Source organism: Brassica rapa, chromosome A02 (assembly GCF_000309985.2).
Source record: "Brassica rapa cultivar Chiifu-401-42 chromosome A02, CAAS_Brap_v3.01, whole genome shotgun sequence".
In the NCBI taxonomy this organism is placed as follows: domain Eukaryota; kingdom Viridiplantae; phylum Streptophyta; class Magnoliopsida; order Brassicales; family Brassicaceae; genus Brassica; species Brassica rapa.
In genome coordinates this window covers 31,097,955-31,122,083 of record NC_024796.2, presented here as the reverse complement: position 1 = coordinate 31,122,083, position 24,129 = coordinate 31,097,955, and the positions used below count along the sequence as shown (strand labels likewise).

Sequence of the window (24,129 nt, the reverse complement as noted above, 5' to 3'; positions counted from 1 at the left end):
ATAAAGATTTTTTTTAAATAACAAAAATAATATTAGTTAACAATGATTAATCTTTACTACCTTAAACCAATGAAAACAAATTTAAACTATATAGTTTATTTTAAAAATTAAAAAAAAAACTAAATGTTTAATTATTTACTCGATAATATAAATCTATGAAGCGAAAATTTTAAGTTTTTAAAAACTTTCTAAATTTGTGAAATGTTACAATATCTTTCAATATGACAAAAAATAATATTTTACTAATCTTTATATATATAGTTACGATTTTAATAATGAAATAATAATCCGAAAATATATATATTGAAGAAGATACAAATACATGTGAAAGTTTGAAACAATATATTCAATGAAAAAAATATACAGTAAATTTATTATGTTTTAAAAATTGATAGACACATATATATTATAATATATACCAATTTAGAATTGAAAACAAAATATTTATGTAAGAATAAACGAAAACAAAAATCCGCGCGGTAGCGCGAATCGAGATCTAGTATATAATAAATGACAACTAGCATATATTTTGTTGAGAAAAATGAACATGTGTATAGTTGTGCATACCCATTTGCATATGTGTATTTGAGTGTTTGTCATAATATCTCTTATCAGACGAAGCCATATAGATCCGACCATGTACGTGTCCATATTGCTGCGTCCTTTTTAATTAAATACTAGATCATGCGGGTGTTTCTTTTAATTTGCAAAAACATTATAAATTCATAACTAATCGGTAATTGTTGGATTTTAAAAATTATGGTCTCGTTATATATTATTGTTTGACTATTATTGCATTTGTAATACGAATAAAGGAATACTAATACATTCATATATTAATTTTTTGTTTCATTGTTTATTTGATATTGTAACTCAAATATTATAGTTATTTCTAGTATTGTATATCTAATTCTGTTTCGGTGGTCCATAAAAAAAATTAGAAATAAGGTTTACTCAATCTATTAGTTCCTTTGTATTGTATTTTTATATATATATTGAAAACAATTTTATAATTGTTACTGGAAAATACATTAGTAAAAATCAATTTTTGAATACATATATATTTTTGAATCAATTTTTGTTTTGAATTTTGTTTAATGATTAATTTAGACAAAATATGTTTTTAGTTAATTAGATGACCAGTTGCACAAAAAAAGTAATTAGATTGAGTCATTTTTTTATATTTTAAATCTGGTACAAACAGATAATTTATAAGAATATAATGGACATCAAAAAAAAATTTAATTTCTTGTTTCCAAACATTCCCAAAGATACTTCTACTTTAATAAGATAGAAGATATAATATTGCAAAAATATGTTGTTATTTATTTTTTTCATGTCACTATTAAATATTATATATGTGTTATCATATAATTAATCGTGTTTTTTACCTACCATCATATAAGTAATCATATAATTAATAGTATTTTATATGTACCATCAGATAAATAATCATATATTTTATATTTTTAAAACTTAATATGAAATATAAAAATCATAATTTACGTTGGTGTTTGAAATTGCTTTGTATTTTATTTTTCTTAAATATATTTAAAACATTTTTATAATGGTTATAAAAACATTTTAGTAAAATCAATTTTTGAATATATGTATATTTTTGAATCAATTTTTGATATAAATTAATTTAAATTAATACTTTGATTTGAAATATGTATATAAAATTTAAATTTTATTTTATGATTATTTTAGACAAATATGTTTTTAGGTAATTAGATTGGGTCTGCCATTTTCGTATATTTTAAAGCTGGTCCATATATATAGTTTTCATAATATAATGAATTTATAATTTTTTTTGATAACATAAACCCATTACTTTTTTTATTTAATATATTGTTATATATGCTTCTAAACAACATTATATTTTTTAATTGATAAAGTATTCGAAGTCATTGGTGATTTAATTTATAAAACAATAAAATTTGGATTGTTATTTATGACCTGATTTAGCAAATTTGACTGTCATAAATGTTTTTACTGTTATAAATATTGACAAATTTATCATAATCATGCATATCTACATGCATGATTATATACTCCAGTGGAGTTGATCATAGGAAACAGGGAAGGAAATCATCCTTGGATTCTTTATGAATACTATAGGCACCCAACAATTCATGTGTATTATATACACGACCATGTCGTATATATAAGATGATTAACAGTGTTATCTTTTAAAAATAAGAACTTTTATATTGGTGGATGTTGGTGCGTTTAAAAGACAATCCTCTTTTAGGCTTTCAAATTTATATTCATAGTTGTTTCTTTCTTCTTATGTGTCAGATGTATTGTAATTTGAAAATATTTATAGATTTTCTAAAGACCTAATTATTAGGGAAAAAGGAAGAAGCTAAAAGGTAGAATCTCTTTCAAATTTATAAAAGCATTAATCAAAAAGAAAAACTCAAAAGATCATATATATTGTTTTTCGTGAATAAAGCTAAGTTGAAACTAAAATAAACAAATATGAGAATATTAATCTCAATCCATGTGATTTTTTTTACCACTCTCTTAAGTCATAAGCTTATACAAAAACCTCTTTATATATATAAGTAAAAATAAAATTTTGCAGAAAAAAATTACACATTATTTGGCCCATTGAAGTATCTTGCATCATCGGAGTTAACAAGAGAGGTTATGTCCTCCCAACTTATTGTGCTTTGATCAGCCGATGTACTCGTCGTTCCTCCGGCAAACGCTGCTCCAGCTCCGGCTACTGATGAGTTTGCATATAGTTTTGCGTTCTCGTCGTTGGTTTCAAAATTCGCTAAGTTGTTGTTGTTTAAGAACACATCATTGATAGCTTCTGTCTGAAAATTACTACTCCCAAACCATTGAGTAATCTCTTTTTGATGTTGATGGTGATCACTACTTGTGTTTGGTAATGGAGAGTTCGTACTGCTACTCATGAGAGCAAACTCTCCTTCTCCTCCTCCTGATTCCAGGTAGTAATTAGGATCTAACAAAAGCTGAGAGAAGGAAAGATCAAAAGAGTTTGTCATTGAGTCTTCCGGATAATGATGATCAGGGTTTGATCTCTCCGGTTCTGCTTCAATCTTGACCATGTTCTTGAGTGGGATCAATGGCTTTTGTTCTAATGCGCAAGACGGTGTCGGTTGGTAGTAATTGCAGCTTGTTGGTTCCATCATCACAAGAGGTACTTGACTATGAGGAGGAGGAAGATGAGGCAGTAATGGCCATGGTGATGATCTAAACATGTTGTTCAGATAAAGATCCGTACTACCATTACTTTGGCATTGTCCTTGTCCTTGTTGCTGTCGTTTCATCATCACCATCTCTTGCTTCATCCGAGCTTCTTGGAACTCTTTTCTTTGTTTGTTAAGAAGCTTCTTCTTCAGCCTCGTGTTCCAATAGTTCTTGATATCGTTGTCTGTTCTTCCAGGCAATTGTGCAGCAATTATAGACCACCTTTTAAAAAAAAAACCCCATTGAACATATAAACATAATGGTTCTCTAATTCAAAACAAGTGTCTTAATTAATAATCTTGACGCAAGTAGAGTATAGTACCTGCTACCAATAGTAACATAGAGGTTACAAATGATGTTGTCCTCTTCCTCAGAGAAGCCACCATGTTTGATGTTAGGTCTCAAATAGTTAAGCCACCTTAGTCTGCAACTCTTCCCACATCTCCTTAGACCTATATACATGTACATATAAAATATATACAAAATATCAACGCGAAAATATGTACACGAAAGTTCTATTTGCTATAGAATATTCAAACCGTCTCAAACTATTTTAAATCATAATTATATACCAATCTTCTGAGGCAAAGCGATCCAGTTGCCTCCTGTGCCACTACTCTCGATGTAATCTTTGAGCTTTGCATCTTCTTCAGGAGACCAAGGCCCTTTCTTCACGTTAGCCTTGTCACAACACGGTGCTCTTCCCATCCTCTTGATTCGTGATTCTTTCTCTTGATGTGTTTCTTTCTCTCTCTCTCTCTCTCCCTCTTTATTTTTTTATCTTTCTCAACTATGTTGATGATGAAGAGGAGGAGGAGGATGTTTGTGTGATGGTGCGTGTATGTGAGGTTTTTATATATACATACTTGGAAATGTGTATAATGGAGAAAAGTATATGTGAATGAAGAAAAAATTAAAGGAGAGAGTATATAATAGCTGGAGGAGATAGTTGTGATGAAGATGTCAAAAGTTAGGGTTTAAAAAATGAATAAAAGTTACTTTATGGAATTGGAAATTTAATGATATAAATTATGTGATAAAATATTAGTAGAATTTAGAAACGAATGACAGAGAAGGGGGAGACTAATGTTTTTTCTCATTTGTCTTTGCTCCTGCATCAGCATCTAGAGATTCAATACTAATTGATGTATATTTAGTCTTAAGGAAAATTTGTTAAATATAAACCCCACCAATTATATGTAAAACACCCCGTCAATTATAATGTTTGCTTAGCCGGCCGCCATCCTTTGACTCTTTTGTCTCTTCCTTCTATATTCTCGATTTTAGGCTGTATTCATCTAACTTTAGAACAGTTTATTACTAAATAAGTTTCCGGATGGAAGAGCAAGATTGAAAACTATGAAATATATTTTGTAATTTATTGTATGAGTTGCATCTAGTTCTAAATTTATAATCACTTTTGAGTTTTTTTTTTTTTTTTTGAAAGAGTGGAAATTAATCGTTGTGTTATCACTGTAGAGTTTTTGCAGTTAGTTATTATAATAATTATTATTATTATTTTGATCAAAAGTTATTGTAATTATATTTTATCCGCCATTCTGTGTTGCTAGTAAAATGTACGCTTAAACATGTACGATTATTGTATGATATTACACACTTTTTTTGTGGAGCAACAAGCATATCATTAGATATTACACGCTATATATAGGTTTTCCTCATGATTCATGTCCTAGCGAGTAATGGATTTTATAATTATTATTTAGTCTTTGATCTGTGGTTTAGGAGTATGATTAACATAAATAGTAAATGGCATGCAAAATCACAAATACCTTCGATTTGATTATAATGGAGTTACATATGGATTAATTAATATGCATATACATAAATACTTATATATAGCGTGTGTGCGCGTGTGCGTGTGTATGTAATTATTACATAAGACTTCACGGAAGCTTGAAGGCCCACTTGCATGGCAGCTTACGAATAAGAAGAAAGACCGATTATGTGTACTTTTATTACATGCATGTGATAGACTTGGTCATCAAGAGTAACAAAATAATTCAATATTTTCAAAAATTGAATCAATTAGTGTCAAAATGAGACTTGTACGTAGTACGTACGATTATATACATTATTAATATATTTTTAGTAATTGATGTTGTAGTATATATAGTACAGAGGAGTATATACATGTTGTCGAGATAGAGACAAATACATCGAATGTTTGGTGATTGAAATGTGTGAACCATCTAAAAATATAAATATACAGAAACTCGTATTGAACAACATCTCACTGATCAAAATATATATTAATACTTCTCAAGAAAATAATATATGAGAACACTGGTATTTTCATGTATCGCCTATTTGAAGTTCGCTAAAGGATGTAGACCATCGTCGTTACCAATAAAAAAACGTTTGGCATACAAAGTTTTCTTAGATCAAAACTAATTAAGCGTGGATTTAACAAAAGAGTAGCATCGTATAACGTCCTTTGCTGTTCGCTAATTAATTGTAACTAAACGCTCCTTGATACATACAAACAACTTATCTATAGTATACCAAAATATTCAAGATAAATAATCAAATCCATGAAATTAACTGTCAAAAATCATCACCAAACATATATAGGATTTGGTGCATGATCGATGAATCACTTGTTAATATAATATTACCCTTTTGAAAAGGATATGAGTTATTGATATGTACCAAAAGAGATGAAATGAAAGGTGTAATAGAGATATCGGAATTTGTGAGAGGGAATTCCGTTATGGTTGGTGAACAAAACTTTGCCAACCCTCGGAGAAAATTTACATCTAACGAATTTTAAAGGAATTATAAGATGAACATTTTTTTTAACACAAAATATATGTATATAGAACCAGTGGTGGTAGTCTAGTGGCGCTTGAAGGAAAAAACTCAATATGGCGAATTCTGGTTCGAACCCCGCTGGTCACACGGATATGAGTTATTGCTTTCGGTTCATTTGAATGCCCAGAAAAGGGTTTATCCGTGGGCTGTACCTCCATTCGGGGAGTTAGGTCTGTGTCTTTAATAAATCTGGATTTAACTTTTTTTGTTACATGTATATATACATTTGTTCGATCTATTTGTTTAATTCTTATAGAAATATAGCTAAAAGGTAATATAATGAAGTGGTGATATATTGATAGATTTGTTTAATTCTTATAAAAATATAGCTACTTAATTAGTAATCATGCAGTATAGCTACTGAACCTAATAATGACGACTGTCTCATGGACCCATAATTAAATTTTAATCAAAGATTTGATAGGTATGTTAAGAACATAGCATAACTTAATAGTAATTTACTAATTAACACATTTTCCACGGCAGCTGAGATTAAGGAACAAGAAAACCCACAGTCTCTTATTAAGTATCGTCACAATTTTGGACGTTCTTATACAAACGTATATGGTTAATATTGTTTTTTTTTCTCCTAATCTTTGATTAAAATAAATATCGGTCCATTTGGATGTATTGTTTATAATAATTTAGTATATTGCAAAACAAGTGAAATACTATTGAATACTCATAAACAAACAAAGAAGATTTGAAATGTAACTTTGAATGGGTTCATTTTTCAAGTTTAAATGAGCCAAAGCTTCTAGAGGAAACAAAAAAATTTGACTTGACTTGTGATGGTTACTAAAGGGTTAAAAGTCAAAGCACTTGGAAATATAAAGTCTTCAAATTATTGAGGTATTATTCACTGTGTTTATATGCTTTTGTGGAATAAAATATGAACCATCATGGGTAAAATATCTTTATTTATGGAAAGGTTAAATAAAGTCTGAACTTTGAAGCTAAGGGTGATAAAAATAAAATAAAAATTGTATTCAGATTTCAACAACACTAGTAGGAAACAGGAATTGGTCTTGCAGCGTAGGCCATCCCTTCTTTTCCAAATTTCCCATAAGAATAGTAATAAACTTTGTGGATCATGGCATCTATAATGTTAAACTTAGAAAAAATTATACTATTTGAGATTTTTATAATGTTATTGCGAATTTTCCATACTTCTATATGACATTTACGCTAATTCAATCCCCCCCCCTTTTTTTTTTTTGCTCAATAAGCCTACGGTTCTTTTTAGTGTCTTAAAATTTCAATAATAACCAAAACTTTTGTGTTAAACATATATCAGTAATTATGTTAAAAACATATATTAATAATGTGGTTTGCTTTAAGTTAGGAGTTAAGACGTACTGCTGAATGAGCGATTTTTAGCGAAAAAAATATATTGGATTTGATATTCTAAAGTCATGTCTATATATGTTATTTTCGTTTTCAAGCTATGAAAAGACCCTATTCAAGAATCTGCGAAATCCATCCATGATTTTTTTTTTCAACCTAGTATTCAAGGATCTGCGAAATCCATCCATGATTATATCATATGCATTCTAGTTTGATTTAAGTAATTATCTTAATAAATGAAATCCATCTAGAAAATATTTTTGATGATAACACGTACAAGATTGACTAAAATTGAATGATCTACTAAACAGCTTTAAAAATAGTGAAAAGAGGAGGAAAATAATTGTCAAACAGCAGGTAAAGATACAGAAGAGGAAGATCACTACAATATATATCTCAAGGCATATTTCTTTCTTCCACGATTTTATCTTCTCTTTCCCTGATGGTACTTTTTAGGATTCATTTACTTTCTGGAAGTATTCTATGCAAAAGAAGGTGAATCCTACTTCTATGATAAGACTCTCGTGACAAGTATAAACCCTCTTTTTGTTACACTAATGACTAATCTAATAATAATTTAATACTCCATAAAACATGTTGTTGTATCGTAATCATGAGATAATCATGACATCCTTTTGCATAAAGTTCAACGTTTCCTCATGTCGCTAGAAGGTTAATGTGTTTGATAAGATCTTCCACAAGTATATCCGTATATAGCATTTATAATTTTTACTCCCAATAAATTTCAGAAAAAAACTCATGAAACACAATTGGATTAGGAGTTGATTTCATGAATTGGTAATTTTTAGGTTTGAACAGGATTAGGAGGGAAATGTGTCGGTCCAAGGACAAAGATAGTGGAGGTTAGATTATACTTATTTTGGTAGTATTAAACAATAGTAATTAGTATAATCAGTAAACGCCAACTTGTAAAGTATAATTAAGCTGTCACTCATTAAGCAAAAAAACCGGCAAATCAATGCGGATTTGTTCACTTATTTCACACGTTATTTAGTTTCAATCCTTGGCCTTTCTGATTTTAGCCACATCACTCTTCATACATTCCATAGACAAAACAATTCAAAAATAAAATTTAATCTAAAGGAAAACACAATTCAAAATTAAATAGTGATTTAGTTCTCAAAAAAAAACATTGATAAGAGATTTTTTTCTCAAACTATAGTCTTATCACTTATGACAATGTACAATGGTTAAGATTATTCAACACCCTATTTTACCATTTCAACATTCCACATCATTTTTTATTTTCCACATATTAAAACAAATAATTATAACTTACAAAAACACAAAAAAAATATTTTTATTTCCAAATAAAAAAAAATCTTATTTTATAGAACACAAAAATTTATGAATTATGGTATAAATATTATTTTCTAAGAATATAATTTAGTAAAAAAATAATTGATCTTAGATAGATAAGATGAAATAAAAATCTAAAAATGTGTGAACCAATAAAACAGATATATTTGTACCAATTATTTGTTTTCTTTCTTTTTGTTTTTTTAAATACTTTCTTGTTTTTTCTGGTCTCGTAAAAGTATACAAAGTTAACACAACAGTAATGTGGGTCCCATTTAATTTTGTTTCAAATGTTGAAAAGATTCAATACCAAAAACTCCATGTCATTTTTTTTTCAACACTTTCATTGCACTTATTCAACGCCTACAAGTTTCCTCAGACTCAGTCCAAATCGTACAAACCCTAAATCAAATGTGCTTCTTTCAGAAGTGTATGGCATTTTGTCAGATATTTTGTGCATTATGTCAACTTTTGATTTTATCTATGTTTGGATTCATCGCAACAGAAACAAAGATGTTGATGCTCTTGCTAAGCAAGCTTTGTTCGCTGTTGTGTCATCTGTTTCAAACATCGGGTTTTAACTTGTTTTAATGAAAATATTGTGTTACAAAAAAAACACCCTCATTGTATGTAGCCTAACAAAACTAGATGGAAGAAAAGATATTACCATCTTGTTTTCTATAAGCTTTAGACCTTCAAACAAATCCTTAACACACAATAAACAAAACATCAATATATACGATCAAACTGGCAATATACAATTAACAAAACAAGAACTTGTACATTTCAAAACTGAAGCATATTGCCTGCTAATTGATAAAAGAAATGTAGGATCTTTCATCATCAATACTTACAAACTTAACCAGTAAACTAAATCAAAATTTAGTACAATAGCCATATGTTATATGTTATCATGCATAGGGTGCTGTGTCGTCTCATACTTGAACTTTTTGATCAAAACCAAAACCTTGCTGCTCAGATGGAAGCAAACATTATGATAGCAACAGTTTTGTATGTTTGACCCAAAAATTTCAATAAGAAACCTAGACGAAGTATAAGATTCATATAAATCTATACAAATCGACATAAACACCCAAATGAAACCAGATAAATACAAGTTGGTGTGGTTTATATTTATGATGCAGAAATCATAAATGCATCTTGTAGACTAGAGATTGCTTCATGAAAAGGGAAAAGAGTTAGCAAAAGATCTCATCAGAAAAACATTGAAGACTTTTGATTTATAGATATTTTGCATGTGGATGATAGGTTTCACTGTTTCAGTTTCTTACATTTAACTCAAAAGTTAAAAACCAATCATTGTTTCATACACACTTCATAATTGTTACCTTTGCAACAATTTGAATCCAAGTTAAATCCCAAGAAACCTAGATCAACAATACAAGAACCAAAAAAATACTTGCTGCCATTGCAGCTATTTGAAAAAAGGATACTTAGATTAGTTTGGTTGAACAAATCATGTAAACTTATTTTGTGAGTAAACAAACATTCATGAAAAGAAAATAATAATTATAGTTCTCACTTCAATTGGAAAAATATATGATTGATAATCAAATGGAGTTTTCTTGAAATTCGTCGACTCTCTCCTTTATTCACTTTATTTTTTTTATATGTTGTTGTACTTTTTGAAAACATTGTTGGTTCATCATCATAATCTTCATCACTTTAGAAGTTTGGACCAGCTGCAAGAATCTCTTCAGTCAACTTTCCATCTTCTCCGATCTTATGACTTGTGAATGTCTCAAAATTGTTTCTAAACAAACCAGCCAACTTCAACAATGTGTCCTTATAAGCCACTTTGTCTTCCCACTGCACCAAAACACACATAACCAAATAATGTCAATTTTCATAGTTTTTATAATATATGGGGTTTATTCTGACTCATGTTAAATAAAATATAAATTTGATCTCTCTAACTTACTGCATTCATAGGCTCCAAAATCTCAGAAGGCACTCCTTCAACTTCATTTGGAATCTCCAAACCAAAAATCTCAGTTTTCTGATAAGTTGCATTCAAGAGACTACCCGAATGTATAGCATCAATAATCTTTCTTGTATACGCCAACTTGATGCGACTTCCAGATCCATAGCTGCAAATTTATCAACATTTCAAAGTTATAACAATGACACATGTTTTTTGTGGTTTTCTGAGAGCTTGAAGTAGAGATGGATGGGTTGTACCTTCCACCAGACCAGCCGGTGTTAACAAGCCAACCGGTGGCTCCTTGAGCTTGCATTTTCTCGGCTAACATAGCTGCATATTTGGTTGGGTGAAGCATAATGAAAGCAGCACCAAAACAAGCCGAGAAAGTCGCTCTTGGCTCCTTAACTCCTTCCTCTGTTCCTGCAACCTACAAAACCATAGATTCGTTTCTCATCAACCTGAACGTCTTATTTAGCTGAGTCTTGGATGATGATAGAAGACTTACGAGAGCAGTGTATCCACTGATGAAATGATACATAGTCTGAGCAAGATCCAGCTTGCTGACTGGCGGCAGCACACCAAAAGCATCACAAGCCAATAGGATCACGTTCTTAGGGTGTGGTCCAACGCACGGTATCTTTGAGTTAGGGATATACTCAATAGGATAAGCCGCACGTGTGTTCTCCGTCACTGATTTGTCTGTATAATCCACTTCTCTTGTATGCTCATCAAACACAACATTCTCCAAAACTGTCCCCAAAATGTGAAACGTGAGCTATACGTTAGGGCAAAAAAGTTTTGTAAAAAGAATTTTTGTTTTAATGATGTGCGTACCAGTTCCAAATTTGATAGCGTTCCAGATATCAGGTTCTTTCTCCCTCGATAAATCAATGCATTTCGCGTAACAACCACCTTCAATATTCGAGACTCCACTCTCACTCCAACAGTGCTCATCATCTCCAATCAAATATCGGTTATGATCGGTAGACAATGTAGTCTTTCCGGTTCCAGATAAACCGAAAAAGAGAGCAACATCTCCATCTTTTCCCATGTTACAACCGGAGTGAAGAGACAAAATCTTTCTCTTAGGCATCAGATAATGCATCACACCGAAGAGTCCTTTCTTCATTTCTCCAGCATATTGTGTCCCTAGAATCACCATCTCTCTTCTTCCTAGGTTTATGTCGACACTTGTCGATGATGTCATGTAGTGAGTGAAACGGTTACATGGGAATTTTCCAGCGTTGTAGATCGTGAAATCAGGTGTCCCGAAATTCTCTAGCTCTTCGGGTGTTGGACGGATACACATGTTGTGCATGAAAAGTGAATGGTAAGCTCTTGCTGATACTATTCTGACTTTGATTTTGTTCTCTGGGTCCCAGTTTAGGTATTGATCATTCACAAACACCTGACGATATAATATAAATATAACTAAATAAATGTTTGTATTTATCCCTAATAGTGCAAATAATTTTCTTGACAACATGCAGTCTTTGATGTTTGTTTGAGTTATACCTTGTCCAAAGAGTTCAAGTAATCAACAGCTCTTTCTCGGTTCACCAAAAAACTTTGTTCATCCATTTCGATATTTGGTGAGCCTCTGTTAAAAATAATGTAATATAATGTAAAAGTCAACGTTAAGTTAAAAATAAATTATATCATAGTTTAAAGTTTAAGATAGAGAGGGACTTACTTTCCCCACCAGAGCTCGGACGCAGTTGTCTCATCCTTAACTACACGCTTGTCTTTAGGAGACCGACCAGTTTTGGCTCCCGACAAAGTGGCCAACGCACCGGTGGAAGTCACGAACGATCCTTTCTCATATTTTATGGCCTGCTCGTACAATTCTGCAACCATAAAATTCAAAATGTGACGTTTTGTTTTGTAAAATATGTAATCAAATCTTGTTAATGAAGATGGGTTGCGTTTTGGATGGTTACCTGCGGGAGAGAGATTGTGAAGGACGTGAGTGAATTTCAGAGAACTGTCGCTGACGTCAGCAGCCGGAACTGACGTAGGAGTTTGTGGCACGTGTGCCACTTTAGCCGCCGACGTCGGATCTCCTCTGATTACCTTCGGTCCTGTCTCTCTCGTCAACGAAGCCAACGATGCACTGTCGATTCATCAACAAATTATATATGTTCATTGTCATTGTTTTCCCATATTTCATATTATCATATTATATACTGGATTTATAAATCACGTACACCGTATAATATTTGTTATTCCTCCATTTTGTGTGTTATAAATATATCAATTAAGATCCAACTTTCTGTTGACTTCTTGATTACATTTCTTATTTCCATATCACAAAGTTTAAAAACATTAGGACCTTGGGTTATATTAATAACAAATTTACACACCTGACTGATTGAAGCATACTCTCACCGGAGACAGGAGTGGTAGGGCCACTGGTTCCCATCACTACGCCACCTCCTTCTTTGAGAGGAGTGGTCGGTGCAGATCGTTTCTTCTGGAGACTGTGGAGCTGATCGATGGTCTGAAAGTTGCCTCGTGACGCGGTGTCGTCGTGGCACACGTCACTCGACGTCGTAGACTTGGCTCCCTTCTCCGTGGTGATCCGAGGAAGCGCATCACGCGCAGCCGCAGCCGAGAAACTGAATTCTCCGTCAGTGTTTCCGTTTCCCGCCATGTCCGCTAACGTGGGGATGAATATATCAATATATACAATTAGCTCACACACAAATATTACACAATTTTTACACACACACACACAAATATATAAACGTATATGAATTTAAAAAGAGTTATGAAGAAAATGTAAATACCGGAATGTCTTCTTCTTTGTGGAAGAATAAGAATATATAACAAAACAAAAACAAAAAACAAGATTTGTCTGAAAGGAGAAGAGATTAATGGGTGATGATGGAAAAGAAGAAGAAGCCGTTTTATAGGCTTCCTTTGACTATCAGAAAACGCGTCTCAATTAACTTGCCTAAACGTGGTTTGACTTAGTTAAATGATGATTATCACGTTACACATGTAGCAATGTGTATACATGATTGTAGAATGTAGATAAGACAGTTGTTTACAACTACTATATACTATTAGTCTACTATGGTAAGATGACTAGACGTTGCGTTGGTTTATCCACATAGTTAACTTGTGCTTGCACATGGTAGATGATCTACCGTAGATCAATTTGCATATTACATATATCCGTTTTGACCGATGAATATGTTCATGTCTTACGTTGGTAATCGTGAAACTATTCGGGTAACTATTGTAACATTCAACTAATACACCCCGGTAGAACAGTATGAAAATATGTTTGTTAAGATTTCCTTCAACAGACAAGACTCTAGTTGTGTTAACTTAAAGATACAGAACAGATTTATGTTGAGATGAATGAAACAGAGAGAGCTTTGGATAAGAGAGTGTGAGAGTTAAGAGAAGGAAAACACACAGACATTTAACGATTTCACGCCCATTAACGAGGATCGCTACATCTCGCCGAGACTATGCTCGGAATCCACTAGAACAAAGGGATTACAAGAGGTTACAAGTGATTCTCCTAAGAATGGCTAAGGAAACCACTCTGTAAAACCCCTTAGAAACTACCCAAGGCTTACGCCTTTACATCTTGTTTCTCTCACCCTTACAATGCTTCTTGTGTGCTCACACACTCTCGCTTCTACTCTACTTTCTCTCTCTGGACCAATGTTTCTATTTATGGATGAAGCAACCTTGGTCTTGGCCAAACGCATAGAGACAAACGGTCCTGCTTTGTGCTCAGACCTATACACCAATAGTGAGCCTTCTCTTTGGTCCAAAGTCTGCTAACTCAACCCCAAGTAAACCTTACTTTAACCTGAGTTATTCTTTGGTTAGCATTTGAATATTGCTAAGACTTGCTCATCAAGTTCTTATCTTCACAATGTTTGTATTTCAAATGTATAATGTCGTTTTCCAAAATCTTATCCGTGCAAATTACAAACATATTTTAAGCTCGATTTTTATGATTGATCATGTCTTCAGCTGTTTGACTTGAAATAATATATACTGTTTTTATTCAAGGTACGGCACATTTTTATACGATAATTTTGTGGATAATTTAACATGCTAAAGTGGAAATATTTGTTAATGTATTATAAATATAATCTGATTTTGGCCTTGTTGATTTACTGATACGACCAGTTATGAGGGAAACTAGGTTATATACTATCAAATCAACTGTTAAACTCATTATGCGTGTATATGTAATAAAAACAACTTAAGTAGTAATATAATTTAATTATTTTGGAAACACAGACGCCGCATGGCGATCAGACCGAAAAGCAGCCGGTTTGAGTTGGATCTTTACGGACCGAACGACCAGGAACTTCACAGAGCATCCACGCCCCAAGCAAACTTCTCCTCCGCCTGCATGGCTGAGGCCCTAGCAATCAGAGAGGCGCTAATCCAGGCCTCATCCCTCCAGTTCACCAACATCTGTCTACGCACAGATTCTCAAGTGCTCGTCAGAGCTATCACCACGAGAAGACGATCGACGGAACTCTATGGAATTTTATCGGACATCGACTCGCTGGCGTTCTCCGCCTCCTCCCCCTTCCACTCATGCTCCTTCACCTTCACCCCGCGGGCTTGTAATGGGCCAGCGGATTATTTAGCTAAATCATGTCTTGTTTCTTATTTGGGCCCGAGGCCATAATTCTATGTTTTGATTTATTTTAATGAAAGTAACCAGTTGATAAAAAAAAATTACTACTTTCTCTAGACAAAAATAGTGAGTGAAGACTATTTGAACTTCAAATGCAAAATGGATTGTTTTCCCTATAAATTTATTTATAATGTTACGCGGAAGTTGAAACCCGTATCTTTTACTTGTAAGTATGTATGGCATTTCATTTGTATTTAGCGTAATAAATAAATATAAACATGGTTATTGTTTATACCGCTGGTTGCAAACCACAAGTCATCAAAAAGAAATATCCAGAAATAATTAATCGTGGGCTGTAGTTAGGAAAAGTTTACTTTAAAATTCGAGTAAATTAGATATAGATAACCTTTTAGAAAGCCAAGTGTCAGTATTTGATCTGCGAAGTCGATTTCAAGGGACGGTGATCCGAATTTCAACGTTGGACAATTTTTCGCATATCACAACCAGACCTCGGACGGATCAGGTATCCGGATAATTTTAAGGTATTCGGATCCGAATCCTTATCCGGTGGATCCATAATTTTACTATTCTTATTTGGATCCAGCGTTTTTGGATATCCGAGTGTCCTTCTGAAAATTGTAATATCCAGCAGATATCCGGATCCAGATTTTGATTTTTAAAATAAATAAATAATAATATAATATATATAAAATATTAACAATAATTTATATATATATAATGTTTTAATTATTTTTATGTGTAATGTTACAAAATTTACATAAAATTTATATATACTATTATAAAAACAAAAACATATTCAATAAAATTAATTTTTATATATAGATATTAATATTTTTGAAATACTTATTAATAAAATTTATGGATCCAGTTATCCGGATTAAAAAAATAAGATATCTAGATTCGGATCCGGATTTGACGAATCCAACATTTTACTATCCGAATTCGGCCTCTCCGGATATCCGGATTTTCGGATCGGATTCGGATTGAATCTCGGATCGAATCTGGATCTCGGACCGAATCCGGATCTCGGATAAAAGTTTCAGACCTAATCACAACCAGATCAGGTGCCTTATCTATGAGACGTGGGTCTTTTAGAGTTGACCAACTTTACAAATAATTAAAATTTGAGTAATTAAATTAAATAATTATACCACTAATACTACATTCAGAAAGAAAATAATGATAAAATTTCAATAAACAGATACTCTCTCTCTTCAGAAACAGATATTAAATTAGGCTATCCAATTATAAAATACACTATAAAATATAATTGGGTGTACAGTTTTTAATGAAGTTGAAAGTTTCCTAAATTATTGAAAACATCTTATATTTAGAAACATTTTGTTTTTTAAACATATTACATTTTAAAATGGAGGTAGTACATTTTATCTGCCGTCCACTGGTAAAAAATAAAAATCAACTGGTATTCAGCATGAAATAAATTAAAATTTTAAAAGGCTTCAGCAAAACAAAAATGTTTAGAAAAAGGCTTAACTTTCTTAATTCCTGGCTAGTCTTAAATTACATGATTTGGTGAATATGTCCATTTTGTTTTTGTTTTTTTGAAAAAGGGCATTTTGTTGGGCCGGTTTAGTGTAGTGTAAATGTTATTTTCACTAAATTATTTGTGGGTCTTTATGTTTCTTGCTGGTAGATAGTTTATATCTTTTGACATATCGGACATAGAGTGGTGGCATGAAAGGTTAAGGATTGATGGGCCAACATCAATCTTTTATCTTAACGGGCTTGGCAATACCTACTTCTCTCATCTTTGTTTTACAAAATTTGGCCCTACTGAGCTAAAAATACAGCAAAGCACCACCAATCAATTTTTTGGGTCTCTCATGATATTAATCATTAGTTTTCTATATTTCATTGTTGTCACAAGACATACATTATAATACAAGTACAACCACTGGGAATATATTTTTTATTCTGGTAAACCTTTAAAGTTTTCTATAACAATATGCTAGCCTATAATGATGATCACATGACTAATCATGATCTTTCGTATGTAAAGATATAAAGTATAATAAGTTCATGAAATTTAAACGGCACGATAATATAAACTAAGTACAAACTTACTTTTGATTTTGAAGTCCAGCATTGCATCCACTCTCTGATTATCCACTACACTTTTATAGTATATAAAAAAAATTCAAACTTCATTTATTTTCTTCCAACTTTTTCTGTCACAAATTTGGATTTTCTGAAAATTACAAAAAGGGAGATGATAAAAGCTACAAGACCAATTAATTCTCTCAATGTACCAATCTCTGCATTACAAAAAAGGCCACACCCGTCGGCTACTGCTTGTCGCTGTCATGCACCTATAGGGTCCCTTTCTAAAAATCATGCTTCTATAATTTTATTTATGATATCTTACTCAATTATTGGTTACTAATATTTAAAATAATTACATACCAACTAATAATCAACTTAAAATCTGGCGTTTTCCAAGCCGTGCATGTCGCTGACTCGGTTTAAATGCTTCCTCATGATAGCCACTTTCGCCAATTTCTCAGCGGCTCTCCAAGCCGAAGTAGGCGTTAGTTGCTCGGTTTTCTCCTCTTCGGCTCGGTTTGCTGTACCGTCTCTCGGTTTCAACCGGTTTAGCTCGGCTAACTCAGCGTCCAAGCTCTTTAAGCTATCATTCTCATCCAACGCGTTTGACCGAGCCGCTGTTAAAACCTCATAGGCTCCGGCTAAATCACCACGCTCAATCATCTTACGTGACTCAGCTACAGCGCGGCAGACAGAGTGTCGACTCCTCAACCGTTCGATGCTAGCAGAGACGAATCGGACGGTCTGTGGCCGCGGGATCAAAAACCGTTTTTCGTTCGGACAAGGAAACGGCTGAAGCGTCGCGGGGTCAACGACCGAAGACCGTACGGACATCACACGGTGGGACCCGCTCGAAGAAGTCGGTACTCTGAGCTCAACGAGATATTCTCTCTCCTCCTCCGCGAACAGATCCCCGACGACAACGGCCGACCCGGATCCGAAACTCTCGGGTCTGCCCGTTAAAGAGTAAACCGCTGAGATCTCGGTCAACGGGGATGCGGAGACCAAACCTAGATTAAGCTTCACGTCATGCAAAACCACGTTGAACAAAGCAGCGACTCGCTCCGTGAACGCGTCCCGAAGAGGCGCGTACTGCAACGCGCTTGGAGACGCGATCCAAACCGAGTGAACAGGGATCATTGGACGAGACAAGCGAGTGGTGGAAACGACGAACGGCACGCGCGTGGAGCTTAGCCTAGCTTTCAAAACCGCCTCCGGTTGATCCTGACCGTCGGATAAAACCAAAACGCTCGCCGTTGGATTCCTCTCCCGCCGATCCTCAACGACTTTAACCGCTTTCTTCAACGCGTCGCTAACGCTCATCCCTCCGCCGCCGGTGGCTTCAACTCCGCCGAGCGAGTCCACGATCCTCCTCGCCGACCCCCGTCCCTTCGCCGTCATCCGCCGTAACGGCATCAACCGTTTCGACCCCGCCGAGAACACGACGATCGAGAGCCGATCCATCTCCCGGAGGAGAGAGATCACCAGCCTCATCGCGTGCTTAACCGTCGGCAAATTCGCTCCGCCGCCGCTCAGATCGAGAACCGTCACCAGATCGATCGACGGCCGCCGCGCTCTAACGGCGTCCCTCATCGGCGAGGCCTTCACTTTCATGACGACGGCGTGCGTCTCGATCCTTTTCCCGGTCTCCACCACGGCGGATTCCGGCAGCAATTGAACCTCGAGGTTCCCGGAGATCGAAGCCGCCGGCGTGATCGAAGAATCGGGGAAGAATCCGGGGAACTCGTCGTCTTCCTCTACGTCGTCGTTTTCGTCTGATTCTAGTATAGTGTTGAACCGAGCGAGAGAGACGGGCGAGTAAGCTAACGGCTCGTCGTCGTTGTACACTCTCAGCGACTTCCCGGTTTTGATTTCTCGGATCCCGGGTTTTCTAATCGGGTCGGATCCGAAATTCGCAGTCGGGGGATCTTTCCTCGGAGCGTGACTCCACGCGGTGGAACAGAAAGGACAGCGCTTGTCTTGTAATCTAACGGCGCAAGAGAGGTGGAACGAATGTGAACACTCCGCCGTGAAAATCGCCGTCGAATTGATTTGGTCGGAGTGAACTCTCTGTAGACATATCCCACATCTGTTGCTATTGCTCTGCATCCCAAACAAAGAACTTTAGATTAGTACTTTTAGATTAATATACTTATTACTAAACAGCCTTTATTTAGCATAGTTATTACAGAACAGAGATTTAGATTAGTATACTTATTACAAAACAGAGATTTAGATTAGTATGCTGAAGACTCTAAAATTAAAACGAAAATAAAACTAATTAGAAATTTTTTTTAAAAAAAATTAATAATGCTTCTTACCTGGTTGAGAAGAAGTGTGGCACGGAGGAGAGAGACGCCGGCGTGGGAGGAAGGAGATGATGATTTGGGAGAAGAAGGGTTAGAGAGAAACTTAGGAGTCGAGGGGTTACTTGTCCTCGGAGTAGCATTGCTTGTAGTCCTGCATTGGAGTCTGGGACTAGTGGGAAGAGATGGAGTAGCGGCTGCGGTTGAAGCGACGGAGCGGCATCCGTTTCCACCACCTCCGCCGCGAGATCGGAGGCGGGGAGTTGATGGGTTTGAGAAAAAACCGAACTTTGATCGGAGTCTTGGTGTGGGAATAGGTGGATCAGTGTGGAGAAGGTCTGATGATGATTGATGAGATTTGTCTTGATTACTAGGAAAGGATGTGCAGAACGCTTTTCTCCAACCAAACACCATTTTCAGCTAAACAAATGAAGAAAAAAAGTTCTTTCTATCTTCCACTCTTTTTTTCTCTAAGTGATTATATAGAAGATGAAGGGAGCTTTGGGCATTATTGATCATAAGGAAGATGGAGATATTAAATAAGATAAAGACGAGAGAGAGAAAGATATTTCTTCTTTACTGACGTTTAGAAACATTTAATTATTTTTTATTGTAAGCAATATTAAAAGGTGAAAATTATGACTTCATGCGTCTGAAATGGCTTTTGTTTGCATTTTGCATGTAAATCTTTCATAGTTTCTTGCCTCGAAGAAAAATAATCACTGATTTGTTACGTCCCCTTCCTATTTTTTAAACTATAATCTTTGTTTATGAAGGTCATATTACATACTTTTATATTTGGGTTTGATCTTTCAAATGGTTTTCATTGGGATGGACGATAAAATAAAAAAAGGTCAACGATGGAACCGACCATATGCATATGGGATTTTCATTTGACTAAAGACCCGGCGATCTTTGTTCCATTTGCATGGAAAAAAAAATTGCATGCATGTAAATCTTTGTTCCATTTGCTTGTAAAATTTTCACTTATTTTTTTGATAACCAAATTTAACTTGATGAATTGATTATTATATCTCAACACTAAACAATTATAACCTGGCGTATTTGGATTCATATTTACCTTCCAATGTGGTTCAGTGTAGAAGAAACTAAACCTTACTTTCTCGACTTTGTCTAGTTGTTCTGATATTTTGTTTTGCCGAAAAAAGAGAAGTCAAACATTGTTCATGTGGCACGTGATGTTAGAAATAGAATCTGAGCAACAAACGGTGAAGCATGTTCTAAAAATTACAAAAGAATATATAAATAAAAATGAAGATTGCAGAGAGATTTTTCAGAACTGCGTCGTAATTAGCAGATGACCAGAGTTCTGTAGGTCTAGAGGCATTTATTTTTCTGACTGTGTCTGTACCCTCTATCAAAGTCAAGTATCTTTCCACATTCACTTCTACTGTTTTACTTCCATTTGAGTTTAGCTTATCTAACTTTAACTATATTATATAGCATCTATATACGGACTGAACAGATTAACTTAATTAACGTTTTTGGTTTTGGACTATATGTGAAAATTTTGTATGTTTGAAGGAGAAAGGTAGAAGTGCATTTATTATTACAAACAAAATAATTTAAATTTGTCCACATTTCGAATGCTCCAAATAATAATAAATTATATGGTGACGACAAGAGCTAATGATATGACATAAAGATTAGACTGGTCCAGCAAACTTTTGAATTCTTGCTATGGCAAAAATGGTGGTTTCCTTTGACTGGGATAGTTCTAAGTTCTAACTATCCCTTTTAAAATCTTTTCGAATACCCATTAGATCTACTGGCTGATGATCAGTGCCTAAACTAACTCCATATTACTAGATCAGTGGTATAAACTCCAAAGCATACATTATTAAAGTTTGTGGCTTTGAGTATTTTGGAATTTTGCAGATGAGCCACATGAATGAATGAAGGAAACAATACGGATTAAAACTAACTAGTTATGGCTAAATTAAAATACTAAGTAAGGATTTGTAAATTGCTTGGTAGGTTAAGTTGCTACCCTTGTATGAACATCACATGACTTCATGCGTGCACGCCATGGAATTATTGACTATCCATTAGAAAACGAAAATATTACTTCGTAAATAACTTAACTAGGTTTTATAAAATTGAATGAGATCTTTTAATGCGCTACACATCACAAGTATACACACTTTGGTTACTATCCGGACAAAGTTGATAATCAAACCTTCCAAAACGAAAAAGAAAAATTGAACAATAATAATGCTGATACTATTTTGTCCATAAATAAATAGATCACGACCTCCCATGATTGATAGCTGATAAGAAATACATGGATACCATCAATTCGGTGGGTTGTCGAAGGTCTACCAAATAAAAACACTCATTCTGTTGATCGTATATGCATTTATGAAAATTCATTTATATGATTTATACGCACTTATTAGCACTAGGTTCATCCCAGAGCGAATACAAAGTTAATATGTTTTTCTAGAACTTGAATCCAACAGTGTGCGTTTGAACTGTTATGTTCTAAACTTTGGGTCAAACATATTGGGTGGTTAATGGAACGCCTAGTGCTAACCATACATATATATTATTATCAAATGAGAAGAGCCAAGGTGAGAGAACGCGATTTGTACCGCTTACGTGGGGAAAAGGTGTAAACAATTTGTTCGTTTGTATATAGTTTATCTGTGTTGATTTATATGTTCGTATGTATATGTATTATTAGATTCATGTGAGATTGATTGATAAATCTAATGTACTATAATTTTTTTTAAACACCTGATAATGACATTGATATGTCTGAGTTTACCCTTTTACTGCTACAAGGTTTGAATACATTCCTAGTATCAACCAAAACAATATGTTCACAAGTTACCATTTTAACATTTTAGTTGGCATTTTGTGATTGTTGGTTTCATCTGTATATAAATAGTTGTGTACATAGAGATAGTTTGGAAACCAATATAAATGAGTGTTAAAGGTAACGCCACGTTCCATCGTTTAGAAGCATACTTCATTTCATATTTTTGGAGACAAATTTGACATGTCATTCCCTAAGTCTTTGTCATATTTAATTTTAGAAATGTTCAGTAATACTATATAGTTGATCAACTTATATAAAACTATATAGTCCGTCCCATTCGAAGTCAGTGCATCGAATCGAATTAAATGAGATTCACAAGCAATGACTATTTGTTTATGCGCATACTGCTAGGCTTCACATGAAGCTATAAGAATCACACATCTATCCAATTCTTTGGATAAAAGTAACAAGAACGATTTAAATTCGACCAGTAGATTCTTTTGTTATTAGAGTATATGAGTATTTAATTATCTCGATCGAATTTATGCGCTGGAATTGATTAATTAATGCATCTTCGAAATTTGGTACTTGGAATATAACCATCATTGGGGTAGGGTTTATTTCAAAGGATGATAAAACTATAACCTATATGCTGTTTTGTCAACGCTAATGGAAATTATAAAAATGGGCAATAAATGAGATCATGGAAATATTTGTTTATAAAACAATTATTAATAAGCAAACCACCATTGCCAAAGTCTAATGCGCACTACGTTCGCATCTTTGGGTACAGAAAATAATTTGAGAAGGATGAGAGAGTATTTATTATAATACAGTCCATATCCCATCAATATGTTCATGTATCTTTGATTATTTTGTGAAACGATGGAGTTCAATGCACTATTAAAATCTGGGTAAAATGTACTCACTGAATTTCAAACTGATACCGCTTTTGAAATCTATGATATATTCATCTTGGAGAGTTTAACTTTCACGAGTTTAACACTCATGAAGTTTTGTTTTTTAGGTTTGGTCAAGAGTTTCATGGAAAGTTAAATTTTTAAGTCACGATATCAAACACTTCCCTGCGCAAACCTTTCTTCCTTTGTCTCGTAGCATTTGGGTCTTCGAGGAGGATTATTAATGTTGGTTCAAGGATCTACTTGCGCCAATAATTTAGCAGCATATCAAACCGACTGCCAGAAGATATAGGCATTAATTTCTCTGCATCTTTTCTTGATATAATAAGATAGACGTAGATATCCACAAAAGTTATAGTGGCAGATTTGAGAAAACCAATTAGAAGTTTAGAACTGGATAGTTAACTTGAACAGCTAATTGATTTCCATTGGTGATGCCTTCCATCCTATATATGCTTTTGGTTTAACGTATGCATTTTGGTTTAACGCTCTTCCACATGTAAATGTTTTACAATTTAATAACCCACCTCCACGATTTAAGTAGGGATCGATATTCAAAATTGTTTTTGCGAATGCATGCATGCAAACAAAACCTGCGGGTTCCATTCTTGACAATCAGCTTTTCAAACCAGACAAAAATAACATGTCGTCTGCTGCATCAATCCTAATTCGTAACTGGAGGTGGACAAGAAAAAAATGCTATCGTATAAACAAACTAAACCGAAATTTTGTGTCACCTGAAT

General features: G+C 34.0%; 3 protein-coding genes across 4 annotated transcripts; all 3 read right to left on the bottom strand.

The window, feature by feature from the left end:
* Nucleotides 1-798: 798 nt before the first annotated feature.
* On the bottom strand, nucleotides 799-5,702 carry LOC103855314 (transcription factor RAX3-like). The gene is made up of 3 exons (XM_009132279.3): nucleotides 3,798-5,702; nucleotides 3,548-3,677; nucleotides 799-3,447 (listed from the first exon to the last, which is right to left on the bottom strand). Exons 1-3 carry the CDS (start codon nucleotides 3,931-3,933, stop codon nucleotides 2,598-2,600), a joined length of 1,116 nt encoding a protein of 371 aa, XP_009130527.1. The 5' UTR covers nucleotides 3,934-5,702; the 3' UTR covers nucleotides 799-2,597.
* Nucleotides 5,703-10,187: 4,485 nt separating this feature from the next.
* On the bottom strand, nucleotides 10,188-17,215 carry LOC103855313 (phosphoenolpyruvate carboxykinase (ATP)-like). Of its 2 annotated transcripts, XM_009132277.3 has the most exons (9): nucleotides 13,033-17,215; nucleotides 12,610-12,782; nucleotides 12,363-12,516; nucleotides 12,185-12,269; nucleotides 11,504-12,077; nucleotides 11,175-11,419; nucleotides 10,927-11,096; nucleotides 10,667-10,835; nucleotides 10,188-10,554 (listed from the first exon to the last, which is right to left on the bottom strand). In XM_009132277.3, the coding sequence occupies exons 1-9, from the start codon at nucleotides 13,320-13,322 to the stop codon at nucleotides 10,411-10,413; spliced, it is 2,004 nt and encodes a 667-aa protein (XP_009130525.2). In that variant the 5' UTR covers nucleotides 13,323-17,215; the 3' UTR covers nucleotides 10,188-10,410. The 2 variants fall into 2 exon arrangements, with proteins under 2 accessions (XP_009130525.2, XP_033140900.1); XM_033285009.1 differs by having other exon boundaries at nucleotides 12,363-12,782.
* A 250-nt stretch (nucleotides 17,216-17,465) lies between these two features.
* LOC103855312 (probable E3 ubiquitin-protein ligase WAVH2) lies at nucleotides 17,466-24,093 on the bottom strand. Its single transcript, XM_009132275.3, has 2 exons — nucleotides 19,697-24,093; nucleotides 17,466-19,478 (listed from the first exon to the last, which is right to left on the bottom strand). The coding sequence occupies exons 1-2, from the start codon at nucleotides 20,093-20,095 to the stop codon at nucleotides 17,751-17,753; spliced, it is 2,127 nt and encodes a 708-aa protein (XP_009130523.1). The 5' UTR covers nucleotides 20,096-24,093; the 3' UTR covers nucleotides 17,466-17,750.
* Between the last annotated feature and the right edge of the window lie 36 nt (nucleotides 24,094-24,129).